Source organism: Callorhinus ursinus, unplaced genomic scaffold, assembly GCF_003265705.2.
Source record: "Callorhinus ursinus isolate GAN/ISIS: 27379988/994484 unplaced genomic scaffold, GSC_fseal_2.0 scaffold10, whole genome shotgun sequence".
In the NCBI taxonomy this organism is placed as follows: domain Eukaryota; kingdom Metazoa; phylum Chordata; class Mammalia; order Carnivora; family Otariidae; genus Callorhinus; species Callorhinus ursinus.
In genome coordinates, this window is record NW_027397072.1 from 22,663,222 (window position 1) to 22,687,695 (window position 24,474).

The following is a 24,474-nucleotide window of genomic DNA, read 5'->3' on the forward strand; positions in this document are numbered from 1 at the left end:
TTCTGTAACATCACCCTGTTTAATTTTCTTCATAGCAAAGCAGATTAAAAGTAGGTTGAGAAATTAGTTGGCCAACCTATTGCTCACTTGCAGGTATGGGTTTCAAAGTACCTTTATCAGATGATTCACCCTCAAAAGTCTTCAAGCCCTTGAGGCCTCACTCTGAAAGGGATAGACATAATGCAATACACCAGATTCATTATCTGGGATGATAGGAATTAAAGATAAATGAGTTATCTACTCCCCAGTTAGATAATTGGGACAGCAAAGGCAGAAGGGAAATTCACAGCAGAATAATAAGATTCTAAATCCCTCCTACTTTCCAATTCCTCATCAGCCTTAGTATGTATTTTCCTATGCTTTTTTGTACTTTTGCATCCACAGAGAATAGGGCTTCAAATTTGTCTTGGTTACCATGTTTTTCAAGTTCAGTCTTTCTGTATATTCAGCTCAAGAACCAAAGTATTCAGGTTAAGGTACCTGCATACTATCTAAAATTCTACTTTCTGTATTAAAATTGCAGTTTTATTATGTGTACACTAATATGAGTTAAGACATGCGGAAGCAATAGTAAGAAGAGTGATGGAGTAGAAAAGAGACTGGAGAAAACTCAGCAGATACATTATAATCTAAGGTTTTTATTTTTAATAACAAACTACACATTTAACAAAAACATTGTTAAAGCTAGAAGGCATTGAGGGAGAAAAAAATTTTCACTCCACAGTTTTAAAGGAATTCATTTTATATAGGAATAAGACTGAAAATTCAGGAAAATTATTTTGAAGTTTTTCATCACTGACAATTTCTGGAAAACATAAAGTTGATTTTATTTTCCCATAGAGGAGTGATGTTAAAATATGGGATTATATTCCTGTACTAGGATTCAGCATGCAAATAACTAGTCCAGCCATCAGTAGGGTCATTAAGTGCAAAAAAATTTTTTAAAAACTACCCTAAAAGTCTATACTAATTAAAAATATTATTTCCAGTGCTTCTAAACAAACATAAGGCACATATTGATTACAAAAGGCATTTCATGTACTATCAAGTGCACACAGTAGTAAGAAAATGTAATAAGTGACCTAAAACTGAAGTACTTATTATATCTAACATTAACTAATCTTACTTGTTGTTTTAGAATTTAGAATGTTGTTAGGGAAATAGATGGCACAAGACTCTTTAAAGTTGTCCCAATATTTTAAAACTTTTTTCATGTTTTCCTGAAATAAGCAGTGACGTCATTAATGCTAGAGGTATTTCTTCACAGACAAGATTTTCAAAAGAGTTGACCTAACAGACATCCCCTTTATCTGCTCTTCCCTTCTCAATTTATTCAAAGCTAAAATTGTCGGGGCTGAGCATCAGACAAAAGGTCATTCTGCCCAGTGCTCCGCCCCCCTCCGCCAGCCTATAGCTCTTACTGAACATGCCTTTTAGTTAGATTACTCTTTCACTTGACAAAACTAGAGCAGGACCCGCCTGGTCACTGGTGCAGACCTGGAAAAGAGCTGAAAAGCACTTTGCCTTCTTTGTGTGCAGCTGACCAAGAGACATGAGGATAACTGATTGTTTACAGAGCAGAAGGCACTATATAAAGTCAATCTGAAAGGCTAGTCTTAGAAATCTAACTTAGCTAGATGAAATCAATCACACAACTGTTTGCCTTTCACTACCTCAAGGTGCTTTTCTTGAGTTAGTTTAATGTACTGGTGTTTGGGAAATGGTATTAGGTTATCTGGAGACTTAAGGAACATCCTGTATTAACAAGATCTAATTAAGGAAAAACCTACTTAAGGGAAGCTGGTGGCACAAATGTCTAGCATACCGCTGGAAAAACGCACCTCATCTTTCACACTAACACATCATGATGGATGTTTTACCATAGCAGTCTGAGGTCCCAAAGCCTTCCTAACCAGGTGTATGCAGCACATAAGAATACTCCAGTCCTTATTGAATCAGTGTTACTTTAGGAATTGCTTTGGATTAATCCTTGGTTTGGTACTCGGGGGAGGTGTTACTGTGGCCTTTGGAGCATCCTGTCTTGGGCACCAATTATGCCTTCTGTGCAATCGTTGCCTCCCCCGGATTAAGCACTGCACATACCACTGTTCCTGCTGTAGCTGATGCTTCTGATTTTTTAACTGGCTTTCAATAGCCTGCAACTCCTGGCATTGCTGAATTTGCTGCAGTAATTTCTTCCCTAACTCCCGGTTCTCTCTCCCGATGCTGCGGTAGAACTCAAGAGTGTACTGCTTTGCTTCCAGCTCCAAGGCCTGGGCCTTCCTGTGAAGCTCCTTTCTTTTTCTCTTTCCCAACTGCCTCATGTCTGGCTCACTCAGTTGTTTCTCCAGGAATGCTTTTTCCTGGAGTAACTGGACCCGGACTTCCTGTTTCTTTGCATCTGTCTCAGCTTGGGTTTTCTTCTTCTCCTCCTGTAATATCTGTATTTCTCTCTCCTGTTTCTCTTTTAATAGTGAAACATTCCTCAGTGCCTGCAACTGCTGCTTTAAATTGAACTGGACCTTTTCCTTCTGCAAGAGCTCCCTTTTAAACACTGAAGTTTGTTTCGCATATTTGGAGGCTGATTCTTGCCTCCTTCGTTCAATCTCCTCAGTTTTTTGTAAATAGTTGTTCCACAGCTTTTCAGGCTGCCTTCCATACTCCTCAGTTTTGTTGGTTAGGTATTCCAGGAAGAATTTGTTTTCAGTCTGGACAAGTAACTTTTCAGCGTACAGCTGCCTGGTCTCCTCCATTAGTAATTCTTGCTGGATTTGAGCTTGTTTTATTTGGTTGGTCAGCTTCATCATTTCCACCACTGCCTTCTCTTTAAACCTCATCTCTGAGTTTCTTAGCTTCTCTGGCTTGAAAAAATTATTTATTAAACTAAGATATGGTGGAGGGGAACTCCTACAGTCCTTAGCAAACCTGAAGGAAGAACAAGTGAGACATTCCCGCATCAATTCTTAATGAAAATTTAGTAAATACAAAATGCACAATTGTACTTTAATTCATACAAGAAAATATTTTTGAGTACCTATTATGGTTCTGCCACTATGCAAGGCACCAGGGAATACAGCTAGGGGTAAAGATGAATGAGTGTAGTTTACAATTTACAGTACGCATTCACTACAACCCTGTGAGGTATTCCCTCCATTTTAAAGAAGAGAAAACAGGTTCGGAGAATTTAAATGACTTGGCCACGATTTACACCGCCGCAAGTGGTAGAGTGTGGGTGTGAAACCTAGATTTTAGGATTTACTGAACACTGCAGTAGCTACAAAGGGCCACAGGCACAGCCGGGGTGGTCGAGAGTAGCAATACATTTCCCGGCTTTTCCACCACCTTTCCGGTATCCGAGGACACTTCCGTGGAGGGAAGCGCCCCCTCAGTACCTACTTGCTCCAGGAATCCAAGCGTTCATCTCCAAGGTCACGGCGTGGTTCACTGACCGTGACTGCCAAGGAGGGAGCGCGGTTGTCGGGAGCCTGCGACACTTGGAAATGGCGTCCCCTTGCGGAAAGTTTTCGCAGTTTCTCCGTTCCGTGCTCCCCGGGTCTCGACGCTGCCCAGCAACCCCCGGGGTCGCACTCCGCCCCAGTCCCGGCCGGTCCAGCCCTGAGCTGCTGAACCTCGTCGGCTGCCGAGTAAGCCCCAGCAGCCGGTTCTCCCGCTCCTTGGGGGCCGAAAGAGAAACGCACTTTCCTCATTTTCGACCCGTGGGGGCCCTGTCTTGGGGATCCCATCTCGTCTCGCCCTTCTGGGGACCAGAGCTTTGCTCCTCCCAGACCCTCCCCTACGACGGTGAGTGTCCCTTTTCCTGGCCCTCTCTAGCCCTCCATTTCCCCGCCACTGTCGCTAGTTGGCTGGGAGGCTAGGATGCTCTGGCGCCCGGCCCGCCCCTTCGTCTTCCCCTTTAGCGCTAGTTGGGTTCTATCCTCTCTCGCAGGCCCCAGCGTCACCTCAGCCTCTCTAGGCACGCAGCGTCTCTATGGTAGAGGGGGCGGTGCCAGGAGAAAGATGGCGGCGCCCGCAGAAGCAGCTGAGTCGCAGGCTTCGGGGGGTCCTCGCCCCTCAGTTTGTCTGTTAGTGTTGGGAATGGCGGGATCTGGGAAAACCACCTTTGTACAGGTGACGTACACGGCGCGGGCGTAGTAGGTGCACGCGAGAGGTTGTCAGTGGTGGGCGGAAGGCCAGGGAGAACGGGAGGGAGGTCTCTCGGGCGAGTTGGAGGGGACCCGCGTGTGGCTTTAAGGTACTTGCCAGCAACACCGGTTCCTACTTAGGCTAGCCTTTTTGGACTTTAGCCTGGTTTAATTAGGGCGCTCTTCTTCGCACCCTCAGTTCATATTTGGTACAACTTACCACTTTCTGGAATTGTCTTACCGGTATAATTGCCGACTCCTCGAAGGCAGAGGCTTACATGTAACTGGCAATTAATACAGTGCTAGCATACAGGCTTTTGGTGTAGATTACTAAAGAATTTTTTCTTGCGCAGCTCTTATGTTTCAAGCACTGGAGATACAGAGATTGAATTTGGCGAAGTTCCCGCTTTGGGGGAGCTAATATTTTAATGGGAGTGATAGAAAAAAACCTCACACCAATCAGGTAAATAAGTGATCGAGAGTAGGGGAGACTCTCTTAGATGGGTGATAAAGAAGAGATAGCATTTATGAGACTTGAATGTTGGAGGTGGATATTGGGGACGAATATTTCAGGTCGAGGGAAATGGAAGTGTAGAAGTCTTCAGGTATGATGGATACAGGAATCTTGGCCCCTTCTCATTCCCTCTTTGTCTCACTCCATCCCTCTTCTCATATCTCTGCAGAGGCTTACTGGACATCTACATAGCCAAGGCTCTCCACCTTATGTGATTAATCTGGACCCAGCTGTACATGAAGTACCCTTTCCTGCCAATATTGGTGAGTAAATTGTAAGAACTGTGTAAATTGTGTGAAGTCCCTCAGAAAATGGAAAGCTTCCAGCCCACCAGTCTTTAATGCTTTCATTTTTTTCTTACTTTTTTTTTAAGATTTTTATTTATTTGAGAGAGAGAGAAGGAGCAGGGGGAGGGGCAGAGGGAGAGGAAGAAGCAGACTCCCTGATGAGCAGGGAGCCGCATTCCCACTCCATACCAGGACTCTGGGATCATGCCCTGAGCCGAAGGCAGATGCTTAACTGACCAGGCCACCCAGGTGCCCCTCATTTTCATTTTTCTAAACTTTCATTTTCCTTGAATTTCCTAGAATCTCTAAACAAGCCTTCTCCCTTATTTATATTTTCTTTGTTTACTCCTTTCCCTAAGTAAGTTTATTTCCTTACCTCTCACTGTTATCTCTCCCCTCTTTCTGACCAGAGAGTATCAGGTTATTGTTTTTTTGGATAATGAAGTGACAGTCCTCTCACCTCAAGGTCATAAAACCTTCAGCAGGCTCTGATACATAAACCTGTTTTGTTTAGTTTCTTTTCTCAAAAGTTTAGAGTTTAAGGGTTCTTGTGTGGTAGTTCACTTACTGATCCATAGGAACCTTTCTTCCACTCCCAAAGTTACATGGGAAAATGTGTGTATATATGCATATATGCATTGTTTTGGGAAGAGGTTTCCAGTTATCATCAGACTTTCAGAGGATCTGTGACTGTGAAAAAAATTAAGAGTGGATATGATTCACTGTCATGGTTCTTGATAGGATATAGGGGCCTCCTGATTTCCTGGCTGTCACTGTGCTAATCCTCTCCCTCTTTGTCTCTTCTTAATCCTGTTAAGCTGCTTGTACCCCAATCATACTAATAAGGGAAAACCTTGTTAAGAAGCAGAGATCATTTTGGGAAGAGTTTGGGAAAAAGTTGGTATCTCCTCATTTAAAGGATGGACTTCTATCTGTTGATAGATGACTGGATAAAGAAGATGTGGTGGAAAATTACTCAGCCATAAAAAAGAATGAAGTCTTACCATTTGGGACAACATGGATGGACCTAGAGGGTGTTATGTGAAGTGAAATAAGCCAAGACAGAGAAAGACAAATGCCTTATGATTTCACTTATATGTGGAACCTAAAAAACAAAACAGAACAGAAACAGACTCATAGATACAGGAAACAAACTGTTGGTTACCAGAGCAGGGGGGAGTTGGGAGGCGGGTGAAATAGGTGAAGGGGATTGAGAGGTACAAATGTCTAGGTACACTGTAAGTCATGGGGATATAACGTAAAGCATAGGGAATATAGTCAATAATATAATAACTTTGTATGGCAACAGATGATAACCAGACTTATTGTGGAGATCATCTTGAAATATATAAAAATATCGAATCATTATGATGTAAACCTGAAACTAGTAAGATACTATATGTCAGTTACACTAAATTAAAAAAAAAGATGGAATTCTAATAGTTGGTGGGGTCTACAGGCTGGTAGACAGGTTTAGTTAGATATTACTGGATGTATTAATTCCCTTTGAAAAATCATGTCTGCATTACCTTTGTTACCAGTAGGCAGTTAGTAAGAAATAAACTTTTTTCTTGATTTATCTCCCTTTTTCTTTTCTTTCTTTTCTTTTTCTTTTAATTCCAGTATAGTTAACATACAATGTTTTATTAGTTTCAGGTGTACAATAGAGTGATTCAGCAATTCTGCATTTTTTTTTAGCTGCCTTTTTCTATGCGTATGGTCACTGATAAGGTATTTAATTTGTACAAAACTTTTCTCTTGGGGTGCCTGGGTAACTCAGTTGGTTAAGTGTCCAGCTCTTGGTTTCAGCTCAGATCATGATCTCAGGGTCATGAGATTGAGCCCCGAATTGGGCTCCAGCTCAGTGGGGAGTCTGCTTGAGATTCTTTCCCCTTCCCTCTCCCTCCCTCTCTGCTCCTTCCCCTGCTCATGCACGTGTGCGCACGCTCTCTCTCTCTCTTTCAAATAAGTTAAAAAAAAAAAAAATCTCAAAAAACCCCAAAACCCAGCTTGGCCACATTACTTAAAAAAAAAAACAACTTTTCTCCTTGTCTCAGACCATTTCTACCATAACTTCTGATCTCCTAGCTAACATTTTTCATGGGTCACTTCCCAGTTACCTTTTGTAAGGAAGGAAACCAGTGTGAAACTGGGGGGATTAGTAGAAGAGAATGCAGACAAGAGAAGTCTGAACGGTTGGATTCAGCTTCTTGCTGGGAGAGAAGGTACTTGCAGGGCATCTTCTGCCCTGTTCTTCTCTTCACGATCTTGTTTTTTTTCCCCTGTCACAGTTCAGTGACCTTGGCTTAAAAATTTAGAAAACAAATTTGAAAAGTAACTGAGATACGAAGAGAGAAACTTATTTTTTTTTCCTCAGGGGAAGCAGGGATGATTTGAGAGGCCCATTGGTGGAGGGTCTCAAACTATATTGTTTCTGTTAAATTCCAATGAATTCTTTCTCGCCCCCCCCAGATATTCGTGACACTGTGAAGTATAAAGAAGTCATGAAACAGTATCCTTTTCAGCATCTGCCTCGCTGCTGACTCATCCCTGACTAGTTACTGTCTGTCTTTTGTGGCCTTGAGAGTATTTTTGCATTTCTTTGTGAAATATACTAGCAAAAGCATGTAATTGCTTTAAAGTAATTTAATTAGGAGGATGGAAAGATGAATGTGAGCAGAGGGATTATAGGTGATTAGAAATACTGTTTCAGCTTGTGGTTTCAGTTTTCTTACCATCTTCCCAGACTACGGGCTGTTGTAATCGGAGAGCATTGAGGGTGAGAGGCTAGCTGGTGCTGTGCCTGGTCCCATAAAGTAGTGTCGCCTTGGAGGCTACCACCTCCTCTGACACTGAGAAGCTCAGAAGTAGGACCAGCTCTTAGGACATTGCTGCATGAAATGTGTACTTTCCGGGTAGGTGGGTCTAGGTGGATAGACTGATTCTAATCAGCAGGGTGACTGACCAGTGAGGATCAGAGCCAGGAGTGTGCTATCTTAATGGTATTGTCAGATGATCTTAATGGCTAATGCTATTAAGCTGTCACTGCCAGATGCATCTGTGTCTTACATTTTGGTCACTTTAATTTCTTCATTTTGCCTCAGCATCCCCAAAATGATAAAGGAACGAGGATAATGAAAATTCCTTGTGAGGTTAAGGTTGTGTGGTATGTCAAGGATTAGCTGCCAGTATCCGTTCATGGAACACTAATGTTATAATGCTGTTTGTGTGAATGATATCCTAAGTGTGAATTTCATCATCTAAGCTGATCTTGAGGATTTAGTTATTTAAATCCTCAACTTAGTGTCCAGGTATGGACTTGGGCCCAATGGTGGTATAGTGACGTCACTCAATCTCTTTGCTACCAGATTTGATCAGGTATGTCTGTCTTTACTTTTATAGGCATGGCTGTGTAAAAACCTGTGACTTTTAAATGCCTTAGCTTGCTCACGTTGAGAAAGAGCAATAAACCTGCATATACATAGAAAATAAGTAAGCATTTTGGTAGACAGAGGAGGTTATGACAGGATGATCAGTGTTGTGAGACACTTCACATTTAACATTGTGACAGCCAATAAAACAAAAATCCAGGTTCTTTTCTTGATCTTGGCTTGTGTCACCTTGAGGATGGAATGGAGGGTTGGGGAGTGGGATGGGCTAGCAGGCATGGAATGGAAAGATAAAGGGGCTTTTTACGTGTGACAAATAATGGTCACTGTTTAAGTTTTTCTCTATCACCTATGTCCATAAGAGTGTTTTGTAATCACTGATTTTTTTACCCTGATGTCACTCCGTGAGACAGGCTGTGAACATTTTACTGAAGCACCAAGAGATATGTCCCTGCAGTGACAGACCATCTTTAGCTTCTCAGGCCCTTGCAGTATACTCGGGGGTGTGGCAGTGCTGCTGGTGTGGTTGTGTTTCTTTAGTTCATTGAGTTTAGTTCATTAGTTGGTGTCCTAAGATTGAGAACACAGAGATTGAATAGTTGATAGTGCCTATAAGGCGGGCCACCCTGGAAAGGATGATTTTTGTGTTTGAAATGGATCCTGTTGTAATTGGCATCTTTTTCTTTTAGGTGATGAAATTTATTGAGAAGGCCCAGAACATGTCTAAGTAAGTGATTTCAATTTAACACCAATTTATTACTCTGTACTTGACATGTTTTGAGGATTTCAGGATACCATCAAACTCTGAAGGGGTATAGATTGAGATGAAACCATTAGAAGTGAAAAGAAAAAAGTGGGCAAAACAACAACAACAACAAAAAACAACCCATTAAGGTGATATACGGTGAAGATCTAAATTTAATAGTATCCTGCCCCCAATCACTGTCATATATGCCCATGGTTTCCTAGGAGGTATTTTTTTTTTTTATTTAAGATTTTATTTATTTGAGAGAGAGAATGAGATAGAGCACGAGAGGGAAGAGGGTCAGAGGGAGAAGCAGACTCCCCGCTGAGCAGGGAGCCTGATGCGGGACTCAATCCTGGGACTCCAGGATCATGACCTGAGCCGAAGGCAGTTGCTTAACCAACTGAGCCACCCAGGTGCCCCGGAGGTATTTTTGAGACTTTGTCCAAATTCAGTTGTCTACCTGCCTTCTCTTGGGAAAATCACATTTGTTGGCATTAGAATCTCTGAAACACCTTACTAACCCTTGTTTAAAAAATAAATCTTAAAAAGAATTTAGACAATTAAAACCATGTGTAATATTTAAAAGATGAAACTTTTCACCCTGATTCCCAGTAGAAGTAACTATCATCATTATTACTATTGTATTGTGTTACATTATTTTATAATGTATAACATATAGTATTGTTATATAATATTATGCATATTATTGCCATTATTACTATCAGTGACTCATTCCACATGTTTCCATGCATATATACATAGAAGGATGGATGGATAAGGTGTTTCACAAAAATGCTTTTATAAAAAACTACTACAGGTAGTTTAAAAAAAAAATAACAGCTTTATTGAGATACAAATTCATGTACCAAAGGTCCACTCTAATTTTTAAGTATACAGTGTAGTGGTTTTTAGTATATTCATAAAGTTATGTACTGATCACCACTATCTAATTCCAGAACTTTCTCTTCATCCTCAAAAGAAACTCCATACTCATTAGCAGTTCCTGTTATTCTCCCTTCCTACCCTGGCTCCGGGTGGCTGCACCATTTTACATTCTCACCAGCATCGTGTGAGGGGTCCTGGTCCACACCCTCGCCAGTACTTGTTGTCCTTGTTTTTGGTTATAGCCATTTCAGTGGGTGTGAAGTGGTGTCTCCTTGTGGTATCAGATTTGATTTATATTTCCTCAGTGATTAAAGATGTTAAACATCATTTTATGTACTTTTTGGCCATTGGTATATATTTGGAGAAATGTCTATCCAAAATTTTTTGCTCATTTTTAAAAACAGCTTTATTTAGATATAATTCATATACCATTTAAAGTGTCTGTTGGCTTTTGGTGTATTCACAGAATTGTGCAACCATAGCTACAGTCACTTTTAGAATATTTCCATCACTTCAAGAAGAAACCCTGTATTTAGCTATTACTCCCCTCTCTCTTCCTCCTTCCCCTCCTCCACCTTCACCCCCACCTCCACCCCAGGAAACCAGATGGTTTCCCAAGAGATTTGCCTTCTCGTTTTATTTATCTCTCATTTTTAATGCAGTGTGTTTCTAAAACTATCACAGTTTCCTCTGTGATCATTTGCAGCAGTTTGTGGACTGCTGCTCCTGCCTGGTAGCATGAATATTGGACATTGAACAAAGCCCAGGGGAACATGGTATACGTTTTAAGGGCAGTGGGAGGAAATTAGACTTGACAGTGTGAAGAGGTTCCAATCTTGGATAACCAGATGTTCAGTGTTTTGTGTGCTGGAATAGCTTTCAGCATTACACAGGTGTAATACTTCTTTAATGGTCCTTCTTGACACAGATATGTCTTGATTGACACACCTGGACAGATTGAAGTGTTCACGTGGTCAGCTTCTGGGACAATCATCACTGAGGCCCTGGTGAGTACTGTAGGTCTGGTTACTGAGAGTAACTAGAGAGCTAGACTGCTTAAGCATCTTTTTATTGCATGGGACCTTATATGGGAGGGAGTTGTGGAAGCTCTGTACACCCTGCCTAAGGCGGTTCTCCCTTGCTAAGGAAGGTGGGAAAAGAGTTTGGGGATAGGTCATGAGCCCTTTGACTAAGGCTGTGATTATTTTGTGGCTTTAGGCATCCTCATTTCCAACAGTTGTCATTTATGTAATGGACACATCAAGAAGTACCAACCCAGTGACCTTCATGTCCAATATGCTCTATGCCTGCAGGTAATTGATTGCTGGTGGGCATGCTCTTAAATCAAGGGAGGAGGCCTCTTCTTTTCTCTTTTGTATTTGAGTCCCGAGTACTTACCAACCTGGATTTGTGCTCATTCGGATGTGCCCCTCAGTTTAGTAGTTGTGAGCTGGGGAGAGGTTAGAAGAGAAAAGAGACACATGTGCTGGCATTCTCTATGAGCAGCTTCTCATCTTTCTCCCTTGCTTGTCATAGAAACAGGTCGTGTATGAATATGAACCTTTTGGTAGTTGCTCCCAGTTGAATGAAACGAGTCTAAATAGAATAGAGCCCTCTGGTCTAAATGCTCCTTTTCTGTGTTATGACATGTAGAGTTAAATTATAATATGAGAGCTTATGAATAAAGAGATTTATCTATAATTCCACAAAGCACAAGTTTGCCCCAACTTGGAGTCACTGGGGACAGAAGAACATGCCTCACTAGGGTATGTGAGTGCAGTAGACACAGGAACAAGGCAAACTGTTACTAAATCTGAGAGAATTTATTTGGGGTGTACACAAAAGCCATTACCAGCATTTGTGCCTTCTAATATGACTAGGGATACCCCTTCTTGTTAGATTCAAGAAATCCTAGTACAAATAGAAATCTGATGATTGGTAGCGTTTTTTGCTTCCGTATTTATTGTTTAAAAGACAGTTATTTGGTAAAAACAACCCTACAAAAAAAGCTTACACAAAAAACAAGATCAGTATCAAAGCATTATTATAACTCCAAGAAAGAGAGAGAATGTGTGTGTGTTGTTTGCTTGATGGTAGGTGGTGGTTTTTCCTCTTGGGAGAGGAAACTGTGAGGGCTGTGTGAGAATGGATATGTATATGTGGAGTCTGAACCCATTCCACTTCTCTTTACTCAGTTCCAGCAGACTGACACTGGGCAAGCAGGAGCCTTAAGTGTTTTTACTAATAGTGTCTTGATGTTTGATTTTCAGCATCTTGTACAAAACCAAGCTGCCTTTCATTGTGGTTATGAATAAAGTAAGTGGATCCTTCCTTTTGTAGTTCAGTATTTCTTTTTCATCAGAACCTTGTGTTATTGGAAAGTTTGGGTAGGTGAGGATTTTCACATGTCGGAGAACAGATTCAAACTTATCTGAAACAAAGTCATGAGCAGTTGTAGGAAAAAGATTCAATCAGATTGAATGAATATTTATCAGTGGCTCTCATCAAAGTATTTTTAAACTAGAGTAGCCTCTCAACTGTAGTGTATAGGTTATCCCTCAGAATTGCATTGTATATGGGGGAGGGGCTGCTAGTTTATTGGCAGTCACAATTAAAACAGAAAACTTCACTGTTGTTGGGTTGATGGCTAGGATTCAAGAGACTACATGACTTCAGAGCCAGAATATGCTCGCATCTACTGTTGCCATGGTCACTTGGCAGTGGATAGTGAAGGGTCTGCTTCAACCAAGAGAACACATATCTTCATTTCATTATTTACAGTAGTCTTGGCCCTTTATGGTTTGTTGTAGTGGAGGAGGAAATGCGGAAGCAGAGAAAAAATATATGAATAATTGCTTTGTTGTCGCCACTTAATTAAAATTTTTTTGATGTTTAATATCTAAGCATATCTCTGGTTGCTAATAGTTGACTTCCTCTTTGGTACAGACTGACATCATTGATCACAGCTTTGCAGTGGAATGGATGCAAGATTTTGAGGCTTTCCAAGATGCCTTGAATCAAGAGACTACATACATCAGTAACCTGACTCGTTCAATGAGCCTGGTGTTAGATGAATTTTACAGCGCACTTAGGGTAAACTTTCTCCTCTCCTTATGCTGACAGTTCCTTCAGACAACCTCTTAATCCATAGGGCTGGTTTTGAACCTATCTTAGAAAAGAAGTTCGTTACCTTCATAAAAAAAAGCATTTAAGCATTGCTTATAAAAATGGGAGTTTTATGGTTTTTTTTTTTTTTTTCCCATTCTTTTGTGTGTTGTTCAGTTTTAAAACTGGAGGTTTAGGGGCGCCTGGGTGGCTCAGTTGGTTAGGCAACTACCTTTGGCTCAGGTCATGATCCTGGAGTCCTGGGATCAAATCCCACATTGGGCTCCCTGCTCAGTGGGGAGTCTGCTTCTCCTTCTGACCCTCTTCCCTCTCGTGCTCTCTCTCATTCTCTCTCTCTCAAATAAATAAATAAAATCTTTAAAAAAAAAAACCAAAAAAACAAAAAACTGGAGGTTTAAAAGATAAATAAGGTAGGGGCACCTGGCTGGCTCAGTCATTAGAACATATGGCTGGCTCTTAATCTCAGGGTCGTGAGTTTGAGCACCACTTTGGGCACTGAGATTACTTAAAAAAGATAAATAAGGTAAAGACCGTACCTTCAGAGTTTATGGTTTAGTTTGAAGAGAGGGCTACACGCAGAATTGAAACATGATATATTGTGGTAAGGACCTTATGAAGATTGGAGGTTGAGGCTCATGCTGGTAAGGGGCAGATCACTCTGGAAATGCAGGATTTTGGAGGATATAGCATTAGACGTATGCTTTGAAAGAAGGGTACGATTTATTTTTTATTTTTTTAAAGATTTTTTTTATTTTTGTGTGGATGTATGCGTGTTTGAGAGAAAAAGCGCACACACGAGAGGGGCAGAGAGAGAAGCAGACTCCCCGCTGAGCAGGGAGCCCAATGCAGGACCCTATCCCAGGACCCCGGGATCACGACCTGAGCCGAAGGCAGATGCTTAACTGACTGAGCCACCCAGGCACCCAGGAAGGGTACGATTTATGTAAGCAAAAGTGTGTTGGGGTGGCGGGGAGGATGGCAGTTGCCCAAGCAAAGGCATTGCGATACTAATTTTTATAGAAAACAGTGGTTGGATTTGACAGGGAATAGACAACGAGTCTTGCTACGTGTTTCTCCTAATTCTTTTTTTTCTAGTCCTTTCTTTTCCATAGACATCTTTCCATGGCTTTTGAGTATGTGTGCTGTTTTGTTTTAGCTTCACTCTTTGTCAGAGACTTCTTGAAGTATCTAAACAACTTTTATGAAGATTTTATGGTATTTGAACAAAGTAATGTACACCATTTAAAAATATACAATTTTCTCAGTGTTACTGATGCTTTTGACAGGTGGTGGGTGTGTCTGCTGTTCTGGGTACAGGCTTAGATGAATTCTTCATGCAAGTCACCAGTGCTGCAGAAGAATATGAAAGGTGAGGATAAAGGAAAATCCTGTTGATGACGTTTTTAGTAACCTACAATCTGATATGGTAGCAGTTACAGGTATTATGTTTGCCCTGTGTATGTGTACTGGATCTGTATGTGTACACTTAGGAATAACAAGTCCCCATTAACTTTTTTAAAAATAGTATAAAACCTTCGCTGTATTGAATGATTAAGAGCAGGAGTCTTCAGACTTTTTGTAAAAAGCCAGATGGTAAATATTTTAGGCTTTTGTGGGCCATATGATCTTTGTTGCAACTGCTCAACTGTCATTGTAGGGCAAAAGCATCCATAAACAATTTGCAAATGAATGGGCATGGCTGTGTTCCAATAAAACTTTATATACAAAAACAGCCATGATTTGGCCTGTTTGCCACATTGGCTGACCCTGGATTAAGAACATAGACTTTGGAGTCAGACAGACATGGGTTGGATTTCTATTTTCTCCACTGAATAAATGAGTGGCCTTAGCAAGTTTTCATCATTTGTAGATCAGGGATAATAGCATTTATTGTTAAGGTTGTTGTGAGCGTTATTTGAGAAGATATTGTGCATCTAGCACAATTGCTGATACGTTGTAGCAAGCACACTTCATGATAAATGGTTGTTATTACTGTTAGCACGGTTAATACTGGAGTTCTGTTTACTTACAGGAAAGTGTAATGAGAGCACTTTCCTTGGGCTGGTGGCATGATAATTGGCCACTTACTAGCATGTTCCTTTGGCTTCATACTTAGCAAGATTCTAACAACCACATGGTGGTGTTTAGACACATTATTTTGATTTTGATTCATCAGACAAGGGGTCTTTCTGTGTGTTACCAAAGTCTTAGGATAGACCCTTCTGTATCCTTTTGTTACTGCCCAGATAAGCCACATAATTACATATTGGGCTTCCTGAGCCCAACAGGCCTCCCCCCCTTTTTTTTTTTTAATTTATTTGACAGAGAGCGCATGCACAAACACAAGCAGAGGGAGAGGGAGGAAGCAGGCTCCCTGCTGAGCAGGGAGGCCAATGTGGGGCTCGATCCCAGGACCCTGAGATCATGACCTGAGGCGAAGGCAGACGCTTAACCGACCGAGCCACCCAGGCACCCCAGGCCTCCCTTCTTTTATTCATCTTAGTTTTATCCAAACAAATGATGAGCTCATGAGTCATGGATTCCAGAGTTAATCTTTCCAGGCCAGCAGTCTTTTGTCTCTTTGCTGGTTTCAGGGTGGGGGCAAGCACCTTGACTTTTAATTCCAGAGGGTAGAATCTCCATGACTAAGACTTGTGACATATAATGTTCAGTGAAGTAAGGTCTTCTGTTATTGTCAGGGACCTAGGAAAATACAAGTGATGTGGGGGTGGGCAGGACAGATTATTAAATAAAGGAATTTAGAAAGTGTTTTCTCTTTCCAGGGAGTATCGTCCTGAATATGAACGTCTGAAGAAGTCACTGGTAAGAGAGGAGGCTATTTGTGTATTTTGGGCCACTAAGATATAACTTCAAACCATGTACTAATCCTCCTGCCATAAATGCTTTTGTTTTGGCTATCAGTGTATGTTTTAGATGTTTGTTATTTAAATTAGTAAATTTGTGTGTGTGCTGTCTAGATGCAGAAGGGCCCCTTAATTATTTTTCTTTTTTTTGAAGTTTTTTAAATCTGATTTTTTCTGTTACATTTGCTAAGCACTTCTTGGGCCCCACCCCCCTCCTACTCCTGAGGCTCATTTAAAGACTGGTTATAGAATTTTAAGAAAAAAGAGGTGGTTCACAGTGCTTATTCCAAATAATCACTTGGCCTGCCCTCTTCAGCTGCATTGGGCCCCTTACCACCGCTATGTCTGCTTGAGGGTTCTTTTGATGTGTTCTTGTGTCCAACTTCTGAAACCTCTAATTCTGTCTGCAGAGCCCTCCTGTCTGAACTTGTGCTCCTCTGGGCCCACACTGCTTGGTGTTTCTGTATCTGCCATTTCTTACCTGCCTCAGTGTCTAAATAGCCTCTAGTATTTGTATATTTAGTCATCTCTTGTCAGAAGTCTGGCATCTAACTTGGGGCTCTTTTTTTTTTTTTAAAGATTTTATTTTATTTATATTTATTTTGGAGAGAGAGAGTGAGTGCGTTAGTGTGGGGGTGTGGGGGGAGGGTGGAGGGAGAGAGAGAATCTTAGGCAGGCTCCACACTCAGTAACCCTGAGATCATGACCTGAGCCAAAATCAAGAGTTGGACGCTTAACTGCCAGAGCCACCCAGGTGCCCCTAGGACTCCTCCTTTAATATGAAGATATTTTTCTCTATTTGCACAGGCCAGTGCACAGAGCCAGCAGCAGAAGGAACAACTGGAACGCCTTCGGAAAGATCTGGGCTCTGTAGCCTTGGACACAGGGACTGCCACAGGTACTGGAGGGTCTCTTGGTGTTAGGAACTAAAAGGAGGACATGCCTACTTCCACTGAGCAGGAAGATACTTACGTTTAAGAGAGAGAAAAGGATAAAGATAAAGTGGTGTTTGAGATTGATGTATCTAGTTTTTATATCACATTTACTTTGTGTGTGATTTGGAAAGATAAACTCCTGAAACTTGTATATAACTATACCACTTTGAATTCTTCCTCTTCAGGTAGTTTTTGCTTTACTTTGGCAAGATACTTGATATCTTCTCTATTTTCTTAAATTTTTTAAAAAAAAATTTAAAGTTAGGTAACATACAGTATATTGTTAGGTTCAGGGTAGAGTTTAGTGATTCATTAGTTGCATACAACACCCAGTGCTCATTACATCAAGTGCCTTCCTTCACACCCATCACCCAATTACCCCATCCCCCCACCTACAATTTTCTTAAATACTTTTTACTCTCCACCCCCTGCCTTTTTTTTTTCCTGTTTATTTTGACCTACTTTCAGATTAACAGAAAAATTGTGTGGCTAGTATAAGAATTACTGTATACCATTCAACCAGATTTGCAAAATGTTAACATTCTACCACATTTACTTCATTCTTTCTCTTTTTCTCATTATGTATGACGTATATATAAGCATATAAACATAAACAAAATATATATTCCTTTTTTCGAAATCATTTACGAATAAGTTATAGACTTACTCTTGAATATTATCCTTGAATATTTGAGTGTATTATTTCCTAAAAACAAGGATATTATTTTATATAAGCTCATGACTAAAAATTAGGAAATTAACTGATAACTGTTGTCTGATGTGTTCCTTAGTTAGATGTAGCCATTTGCCCTGTGTAGCAGGAGAAAATCCTGGATCTGCATTGCATTGAGTTATCTTGACTCTTGTTCTCCTTTAATCTGGAATGGTTCCTTTGTTTTTTTTTGTATTTCATGGTAGTGACAATTGTGAAGTGTATGAGACAGATATTTTATAGAATGTTCCTCAGTTTGGATTTGTCTGATACTCCTTCAGGACTCAGTTCAGGTGGCTCATTGGTGGCAGCACTTTACAGAAGTGAGAAGTTGTGATTTTTCCATGCATGACATCCGAGGCCCATGATGTAGATTTGTCCCATCATTGGTGATGTTAATTTTGATTACTTGCTTAAAGTGGTGTCTGTCAGGTTTTTCATTGTAAAGTTCTTTCTCTCTTTATAATAAGTCTTTTGTTGGGTGATACTTTGAGACCATATGAATATCCTTCTAATTTTCACATGTTTACCCACTAGTTTTAGTATCCATTAATGTAATAGGGATAGTATCCATTTTCTGTGATGCCTGTTAGAAATATTTTCTCTCTGTTTGTCACTTGTTTTTTGACTTTGTCTGTGGTGTTATTTTGCCAGGTGAAAGTTTTTGTTTTGTTTTGATGTAATCAACTTTACTTGCCTTCTCTTTTACTGCATCTGGATTTTGAATCATAATTGGGAATCCCTTACCTATGCTATGTTAAAGAGGAATTTACTCATGTTTTATTGTAGTACTTATATGGTTTCATTTTATTTATTTATTTATTTATTTGAGAGAGCAAGTGAGCGAGAGAGAACATGAGTTGGGGGAAGGGGCAAAGGAAGAAGGAGAAGCAGACTTCCTACTGAGCGGGGAACCCAATGTGGGACTCAGTCCCAGGACCATGGGACGATGACCTGAGCTGAATGCAGACGCTTAACCCACTGAGCCACCCAGGCACCCCATTGTCTACATTTAAAGATTTTTATTTATTTATTTGAGAGAGAGAGAGAACGTGCCAGTGTGAGCAGGGGGGAGGAACAGAGGGGAAAGGAGAGGGAGGGGAAAAAATCTCCAGCAGGCTCTGCACTAAGGACGAGGCCCAAAGTGGGCCTTGATCTCATGACCTTGAGATCAAGACCTGAGCCGAAACCAAGAGTCAGAGGCTTAACCAACTGAGCCACCCAGGTGCCCCTCATTTTCTGCATTTAGATCCCTGATCCATGTAGAGTTTATTCCTGGGTATGGTGTAAAGTATAGGTCTGTGTTACCTTTTTCATAAAGGTGTACCTGCACTGTTTCTCAAAAAGTCTACCTTTGCCCCAGCAATCTGAGATGCTACCTCTATGGTATACTAAAGTCCCATGTGTACTTGGGTGTATTTTTGGACTTCCCATTTTATCCTTCTGGACTGTCTATTATGTGTCTGTACCACACTGTTATAATTACGTAGGGCCTGTATAGAATGTTTTAGTGTCTGCCATGGCTAGTCCCTTTTCATATTTTTCTTTTTTAGTGTTTCCGTGGCTATTCTTGCATGTTTGTTTTTCCACATGAACTTTAGCATCAACTCATTTAGTTTGCTAAAAAAACTTTTTGGTATTTTTATTAGTATTGCATTATGTACGTTAATATAGGGTGAACTGCAGACTCATGTTGAGTCTCCCTATCCAAGAATAAGGAGTATGTTTATATTTTTAAGTGTACTTTTGTATTTTTCAGGAGTTTTTCCTTGTGGTTTTTGCATAGTTTTTGTTAAAATTTTCCAAGTATTTTATCTTGTTAGTGTTGAAAATGGGATTTTCTGAACCATTGTGTCTTCTAACTGGTTATGTTTGTGTACATGAAGGCTTTTCATTTCCATATATTAGTCTTTTTATTTTGCTACTTAACTGAATTTCTTTGTTTTTTAATATTTTTTAAAGATTTATTTATTTGAGAGAGAGTACACGCGTGGGTTGGGAGTGGCAGAGGGGGAGGGTGAGGAAGAAAGAATTGGAAGCAGACTCTGTGCTGAGTGAGGAGCCCAATGTGGGGCTCAATCCTGTGGCCCGTGAGATCATGACCTGAGCCGAAACCAAGAATCGGTTGCTCAACCGACTGAGCCACCCCGGTGCCCCTGAATTTTCTTATTGTTTGAATTAATTTTGTCATTGATTCTTAGGGGTTTCTAGGTTGGTGCTCATATTTAGTATCTATGCGCCCCCACCCACCCACACTTATGGATGGACTGGCCTTTAAAGGAATGAAGTTCTGTTCTGTATCTTGACTAGACAACAGCAAAGCCACTTGGAGGGGGAGATGCTAGAAACTGGCGGGATTTACCAGTTATGTGAACTCACCTGGCTGTCTTTGTTGTGCACCCCAGTGACATAAATTTCTGTGCTCATCACTCAAGAATATGTGAAGTAGCAAATGTTAAATCTGCTGCAAAAGGTCTTCCATACTCAGATAACCTGTTAAAGGTTGGGACTTGCAGTAAATTATTTCGGGAAAATCACAAGTATAGCTGGGCACAGACTTAAGCACTGACTGTTAGCACGCCATGTCACCATCCTTCTTCAGGGCCACAGTCTCCTTGACATTTGTGCCCCTTGATGTTGCCACTGTTGGCCTCCTCCATCCCCAGCTGACTTCTCCCCAACTAGACTCCTGAAGAGAGTGGTCATGTCCTCCTGTGGCTCCAGGATACTGGGCATCGCTTTAGGGTCTGAGTCCAACCCTCGCAGGCTGAATTCCCTGCACAGGAATGAAGTGATTCGACTTTGATTGGCACTTAGCCCTTGTTCAGTTTCCCCGAGTAGGGAATTTGCCTCTATTAGTATATTTACTTTCCCATTTTCCTTCCTCCCTCTTTTTCTTGAATAATATCCTCGCTCCTTTACTGTCTGTCATTTCACCATCTATTCTCTTCAGACCCTCAGAACTTAAATTTCCACCAGGAATATTCCTTAGTGTCCTACGCTTTTACGCTGACTCACCACACACTGCATCTGCTCAGATATCTTTAGTCTTCATAGGAAAAACTATAGCCTCTTCTAAGCTGTGAGCTACTAAAATGACTGTTACTACCAGGACAAGCTACCTGAGAATTATTTTCCTCAGCTTAAAAATAGCACCTTTTGGGTTCCTGGGATCCTGAAAGCATTTTGTGAACTACACTACTGTAAAAATGTTAAGTGGTATTAACAATTAACAATAATACATTTAGAAGAGGTAAGAGTCAGCATTTATGTTTATCATGAGCATTTTCATCCTGCTAATTTATAATCATAGTTACTGAATCAAAATCACCTTTTGGAGGAGACACAGGTTCATGACATGCTACTGACAGGTGTTTTCTCCATAGACAGCTTATCTCCTGCACTTGACCCTTCTGACTTGATCCTGACTCGGGGAACTTTGGATGAAGAGGCTGAGGAAGCAGACAGTGATACTGATGATATTGACCACAGAGGTGAGAGGGGGCTGAGGTGGCTCATGAGAAGAGAGTAGCTGCTTATCCCCACACTGTTTGCTCAGGAGCTTCTTGTTGAGAGAAACCATATAGATGCAGCCAGTGACAGGGGAGAGAAAGATGGTACCCGATACAGCAGCGGGAAAGAGTTCCATATGTTGAGTTCCTGGCCTTCCTACTGAATGGTTAATATTGAGCTCATTACAGGCTTTTTGTTAGTCTCTTGTCTTCTCATCTTTAGGTCCTAACTCAATTTGAGAAATCCAGGATTTTTGTTTTGTGTAATTACTGTTTTAAGAATACATGAGGTGGGGGGTGGGGAAGAATGAATAAGGAGGCCTCAGCAGACCAAAAGCAGTTAGAAGGGACTGTAACACTGAGGATAGAATGGCTCTGGAAACCTGAAAGGGTTCCACTTGGCATAGTTTTATGGACTGTGAACAGAATCTGTTTCTTGAAACAACGCTTTTTGGTTCTAGCTATGACCAAGAGCAAACCTCTCCTTACCATCCAGTTTGCTGGATGCTAACATCTAAACTGCCTCACTGACTCAGATTTATTGAGGTACGATTTACAGACAGTAAAGCCCACCCTTTTTAAGTGTATAGTTTGATGAGTTTTTTTATTTTTTTATAGATTTTATTTATTTGACAGACAGAGAGGGAACACAAGCAGGGGGAATAGGAGAGGGAGATGAAGACTCCCCCCTGAGCAGGGAGCCCGATGCGGGGCTCGATCCCAGGACCCTGGGATCAAGACCTGAGCCGAAGGCAGACGCTTAACGACTAAGCCACCCAGGTGCCCCCAGTTTGATGAGTTTTAACAAATATATGTGCACCTGTAACAGCCATCATACTCAAGTTCCCCTGCTTGTTTTTATTCAGTCCCCTTCCCGCACACTTAGTTTTTGGCAATCACTAATCTGATTTCTGTTCCTTTAATTTTGCTTTTTCCAGAATGTTGTATAATTAGGATCACAGTATTTAGCTTTTTGGATTTGACTTTTTTTCAGTCCGTGTAATGCTTTTACAGACCATCCATGTATCAGAAGTATGTTCTTTTTATTGAATAATATTCCATGATGTGGCTTTTACCACAAGTTGTTTATCCATTCATCAGCTGATTGCCATTAGGGTTGTTTCCAGATTTTAGCTATTATGAATAAAGTTGCTCTATATATTTTTCTTGGTTAAAAATACCTAGGAGTGGGACCTCATTTTAGTTACTCTATGAGGGAGGTATTCTCCGCATTTACAGGTGAAAAAAACTGTACCTTTTGGGCAACGTGATAAATAGAGTATGCTTCTGGGAGATATTTCCTCATTGCGAGGAGTGAACACGTAGTTTATTAGAAGCAGAGTACTATTTCTGATGGATTGGTGGCAGCAGCTCTAATTTGTCTAATGGGAAAGTTAAAAAGAATTGACCTTTTTTTCCTTGTAGTTACAGAGGAAAGCCGTGAAGAGCCAGCATTCCAGAATTTTATGCAAGAATCAATGGCACAGTATTGGAAGAGAAACAAGTAGTTTCTAGAAGTCCAGAATTTTGGAACTCTGTGAAGGAACTATCCTAACCTCTGATTGGCGGCTACTATAAAGGACAATTTTGTTCAGAGTTAGCAGAGTTTCTCTTATAGGGAAATTTGACTTAGATGCAGCCAGGGATAGAAAACCACTGGACGTGGCAGGTAGATGCCAATTCCCCTTGGCCTGTCCCTTGGATTTATGCAAGGAAGGATATTCTGACTATTCTTGGATGCTGATATCCCTTCAAGCCTAAAGCTTCAAGTTTTATCATTTGAACTCAAGTATTTTTGCTGCTGATGGATGGAACAGCGAGAACTATTCACTTCAAATCTCTGTCAGGTTGGGTCTGTATTCTACTTTCCCAGCATCTTGCCCTTGACCCTGTACCATGAGTTCCCCTCTTTTTAGCCGAAAGGGAGAGGAAACATGAGCTTGCCCAGGGTGGCAGTGGAGTCTCCTTGGCAACCAGTCAATGTTGGGTACAAAGTGTGCCTCACACGGGGGTAACTCATTATGGACAACAGGTACATTGAAGAAAGTGAGCAAAACATATGACTAATGAATAAGAATCCTGCTTTGGATGATGACTTGGATAATTTTAACTTTGTTGTAAGCCTGCCTGTCATAATTTCAAATAAGAAAATTATGTAATTGCAAGTAGGTTCGCTTCTATTCAACACAGAGGTTTAAAGCCACATGTCCAAACCTGTCTCAGTAAAGCAGGGATGTTTACTAAAGTCTCCCATGTACACATACCAAGTAATCAGGTACAGAGCTAGGCACCGTTTCTGTTATACTTTAAATTTAAGGCGAAGTATCCTTTGTGATTTATTCAAAGACCATGGGTTCGGGTAAGGTGCACATTCCATATATAATAGCCTTGGTAAGGCAAACCTTCCACATTCTTCAGTGTCTTAAAACAGTGCATTTCTCTTAAGGAATTTTATCCCTGCCTAATCTGTACTCCAATTCAGCGGTTCTCAAGTGTGATCACTGGACCAGAAGCATCAGCATGACCTGGAAAATTGTTAAAAACACAACACTTAAGACCTGAATCAGGAACTGTGGGGGTGGGACCTAGAAATCTGTTTTAGTTAAGTCTATCAGGGAATTCCCATGATGTTAAGTTTGAGAACTGCTCTAGCTAAAATAGCCTGTGACAGTTCCAGGCCAGGAGAATCTCAGGTATCTTAAAATGACCTGCTTTATCAGAGTACCTAACCTTGACCATCTGGTGCCTATTCTCCAATGTAAATATTCTAAAAAGCATTTTATTTTGCCATTAAGTATTAATTTCAGTGTTCTGCACCTATAGATTATATACCTATAGATATTAATTTCAATATTCTATACTTAGAAGGCACTAGTCGTAAAAATTTGAACCTGTTCAAGAGAAACCATTTGCAAAGCAAGACTCTGAACATCCTTGGTTTTTCCCCTTAGTGCTTTGAATACTTCCTTAAAAAAAAACTTGGCTTGGGGCTCCTGGGTGGCTCAGTCAGTTAAGTGTCTGACTCTTGATTTCAGCTCAGGCCTTGGTCTCAGGGTCATGAGTTCAAGCCCCACACTGGGCTCCATGCTGGGCATGGAGCCTACTTAAAAAACAAAACAAAACAAAAAAAACCCTTGCCTGGCGTATGCCTTAAGCTCCATTCCATAAGGACAGGGACAGAGTCTTCCTCATCTTTGTATCCCTTGCGCAAGAACCAGTACATATAGGTGCTCAATAAATGTTTGCTAACTGAATGAATTAAATACTAGATGACTACTTTATGGAAACTGCCTGATGTCTGCTTTTATAAATAAACGGGCAAATGAAGCTAAGCGTGGAATGGGAGTTCAGAGAAGTGTG

General features: G+C 40.9%; 2 protein-coding genes across 5 annotated transcripts; one reads left to right on the forward strand and one right to left on the reverse strand.

Annotated features, from left to right (window-relative positions):
- Positions 1-618: 618 nt before the first annotated feature.
- On the reverse strand, positions 619-3,937 carry CCDC121 (coiled-coil domain containing 121). Of its 2 annotated transcripts, none has more exons than XM_073897175.1 (2): positions 3,450-3,937; positions 619-2,925 (listed from the first exon to the last, which is right to left on the reverse strand). In XM_073897175.1, the coding sequence occupies exon 2, from the start codon at positions 2,835-2,837 to the stop codon at positions 1,962-1,964; it is 876 nt and encodes a 291-aa protein (XP_073753276.1). In that variant the 5' UTR covers positions 2,838-2,925; positions 3,450-3,937; the 3' UTR covers positions 619-1,961. The 2 variants fall into 2 exon arrangements, with proteins under 2 accessions (XP_073753276.1, XP_025723736.1); XM_025867951.2 differs by having other exon boundaries at positions 3,397-3,937.
- A 37-nt stretch (positions 3,938-3,974) lies between these two features.
- On the forward strand, positions 3,975-24,395 carry GPN1 (GPN-loop GTPase 1). Of its 3 annotated transcripts, none has more exons than XM_025867955.2 (14): positions 3,975-4,128; positions 4,826-4,919; positions 7,416-7,455; positions 8,255-8,321; positions 9,022-9,059; positions 10,894-10,972; positions 11,184-11,278; positions 12,236-12,281; positions 12,912-13,058; positions 14,378-14,460; positions 15,875-15,914; positions 16,763-16,853; positions 20,989-21,096; positions 22,540-24,395. In XM_025867955.2, the coding sequence occupies exons 1-14, from the start codon at positions 4,018-4,020 to the stop codon at positions 22,620-22,622; spliced, it is 1,122 nt and encodes a 373-aa protein (XP_025723740.1). In that variant the 5' UTR covers positions 3,975-4,017; the 3' UTR covers positions 22,623-24,395. The 3 variants fall into 3 exon arrangements, with proteins under 3 accessions (XP_025723740.1, XP_073753278.1, XP_073753279.1); XM_073897177.1 differs by having other exon boundaries at positions 22,546-24,395; XM_073897178.1 differs by lacking the exon at positions 3,975-4,128 and adding an exon at positions 4,496-4,605.
- Positions 24,396-24,474: the final 79 nt, after the last annotated feature.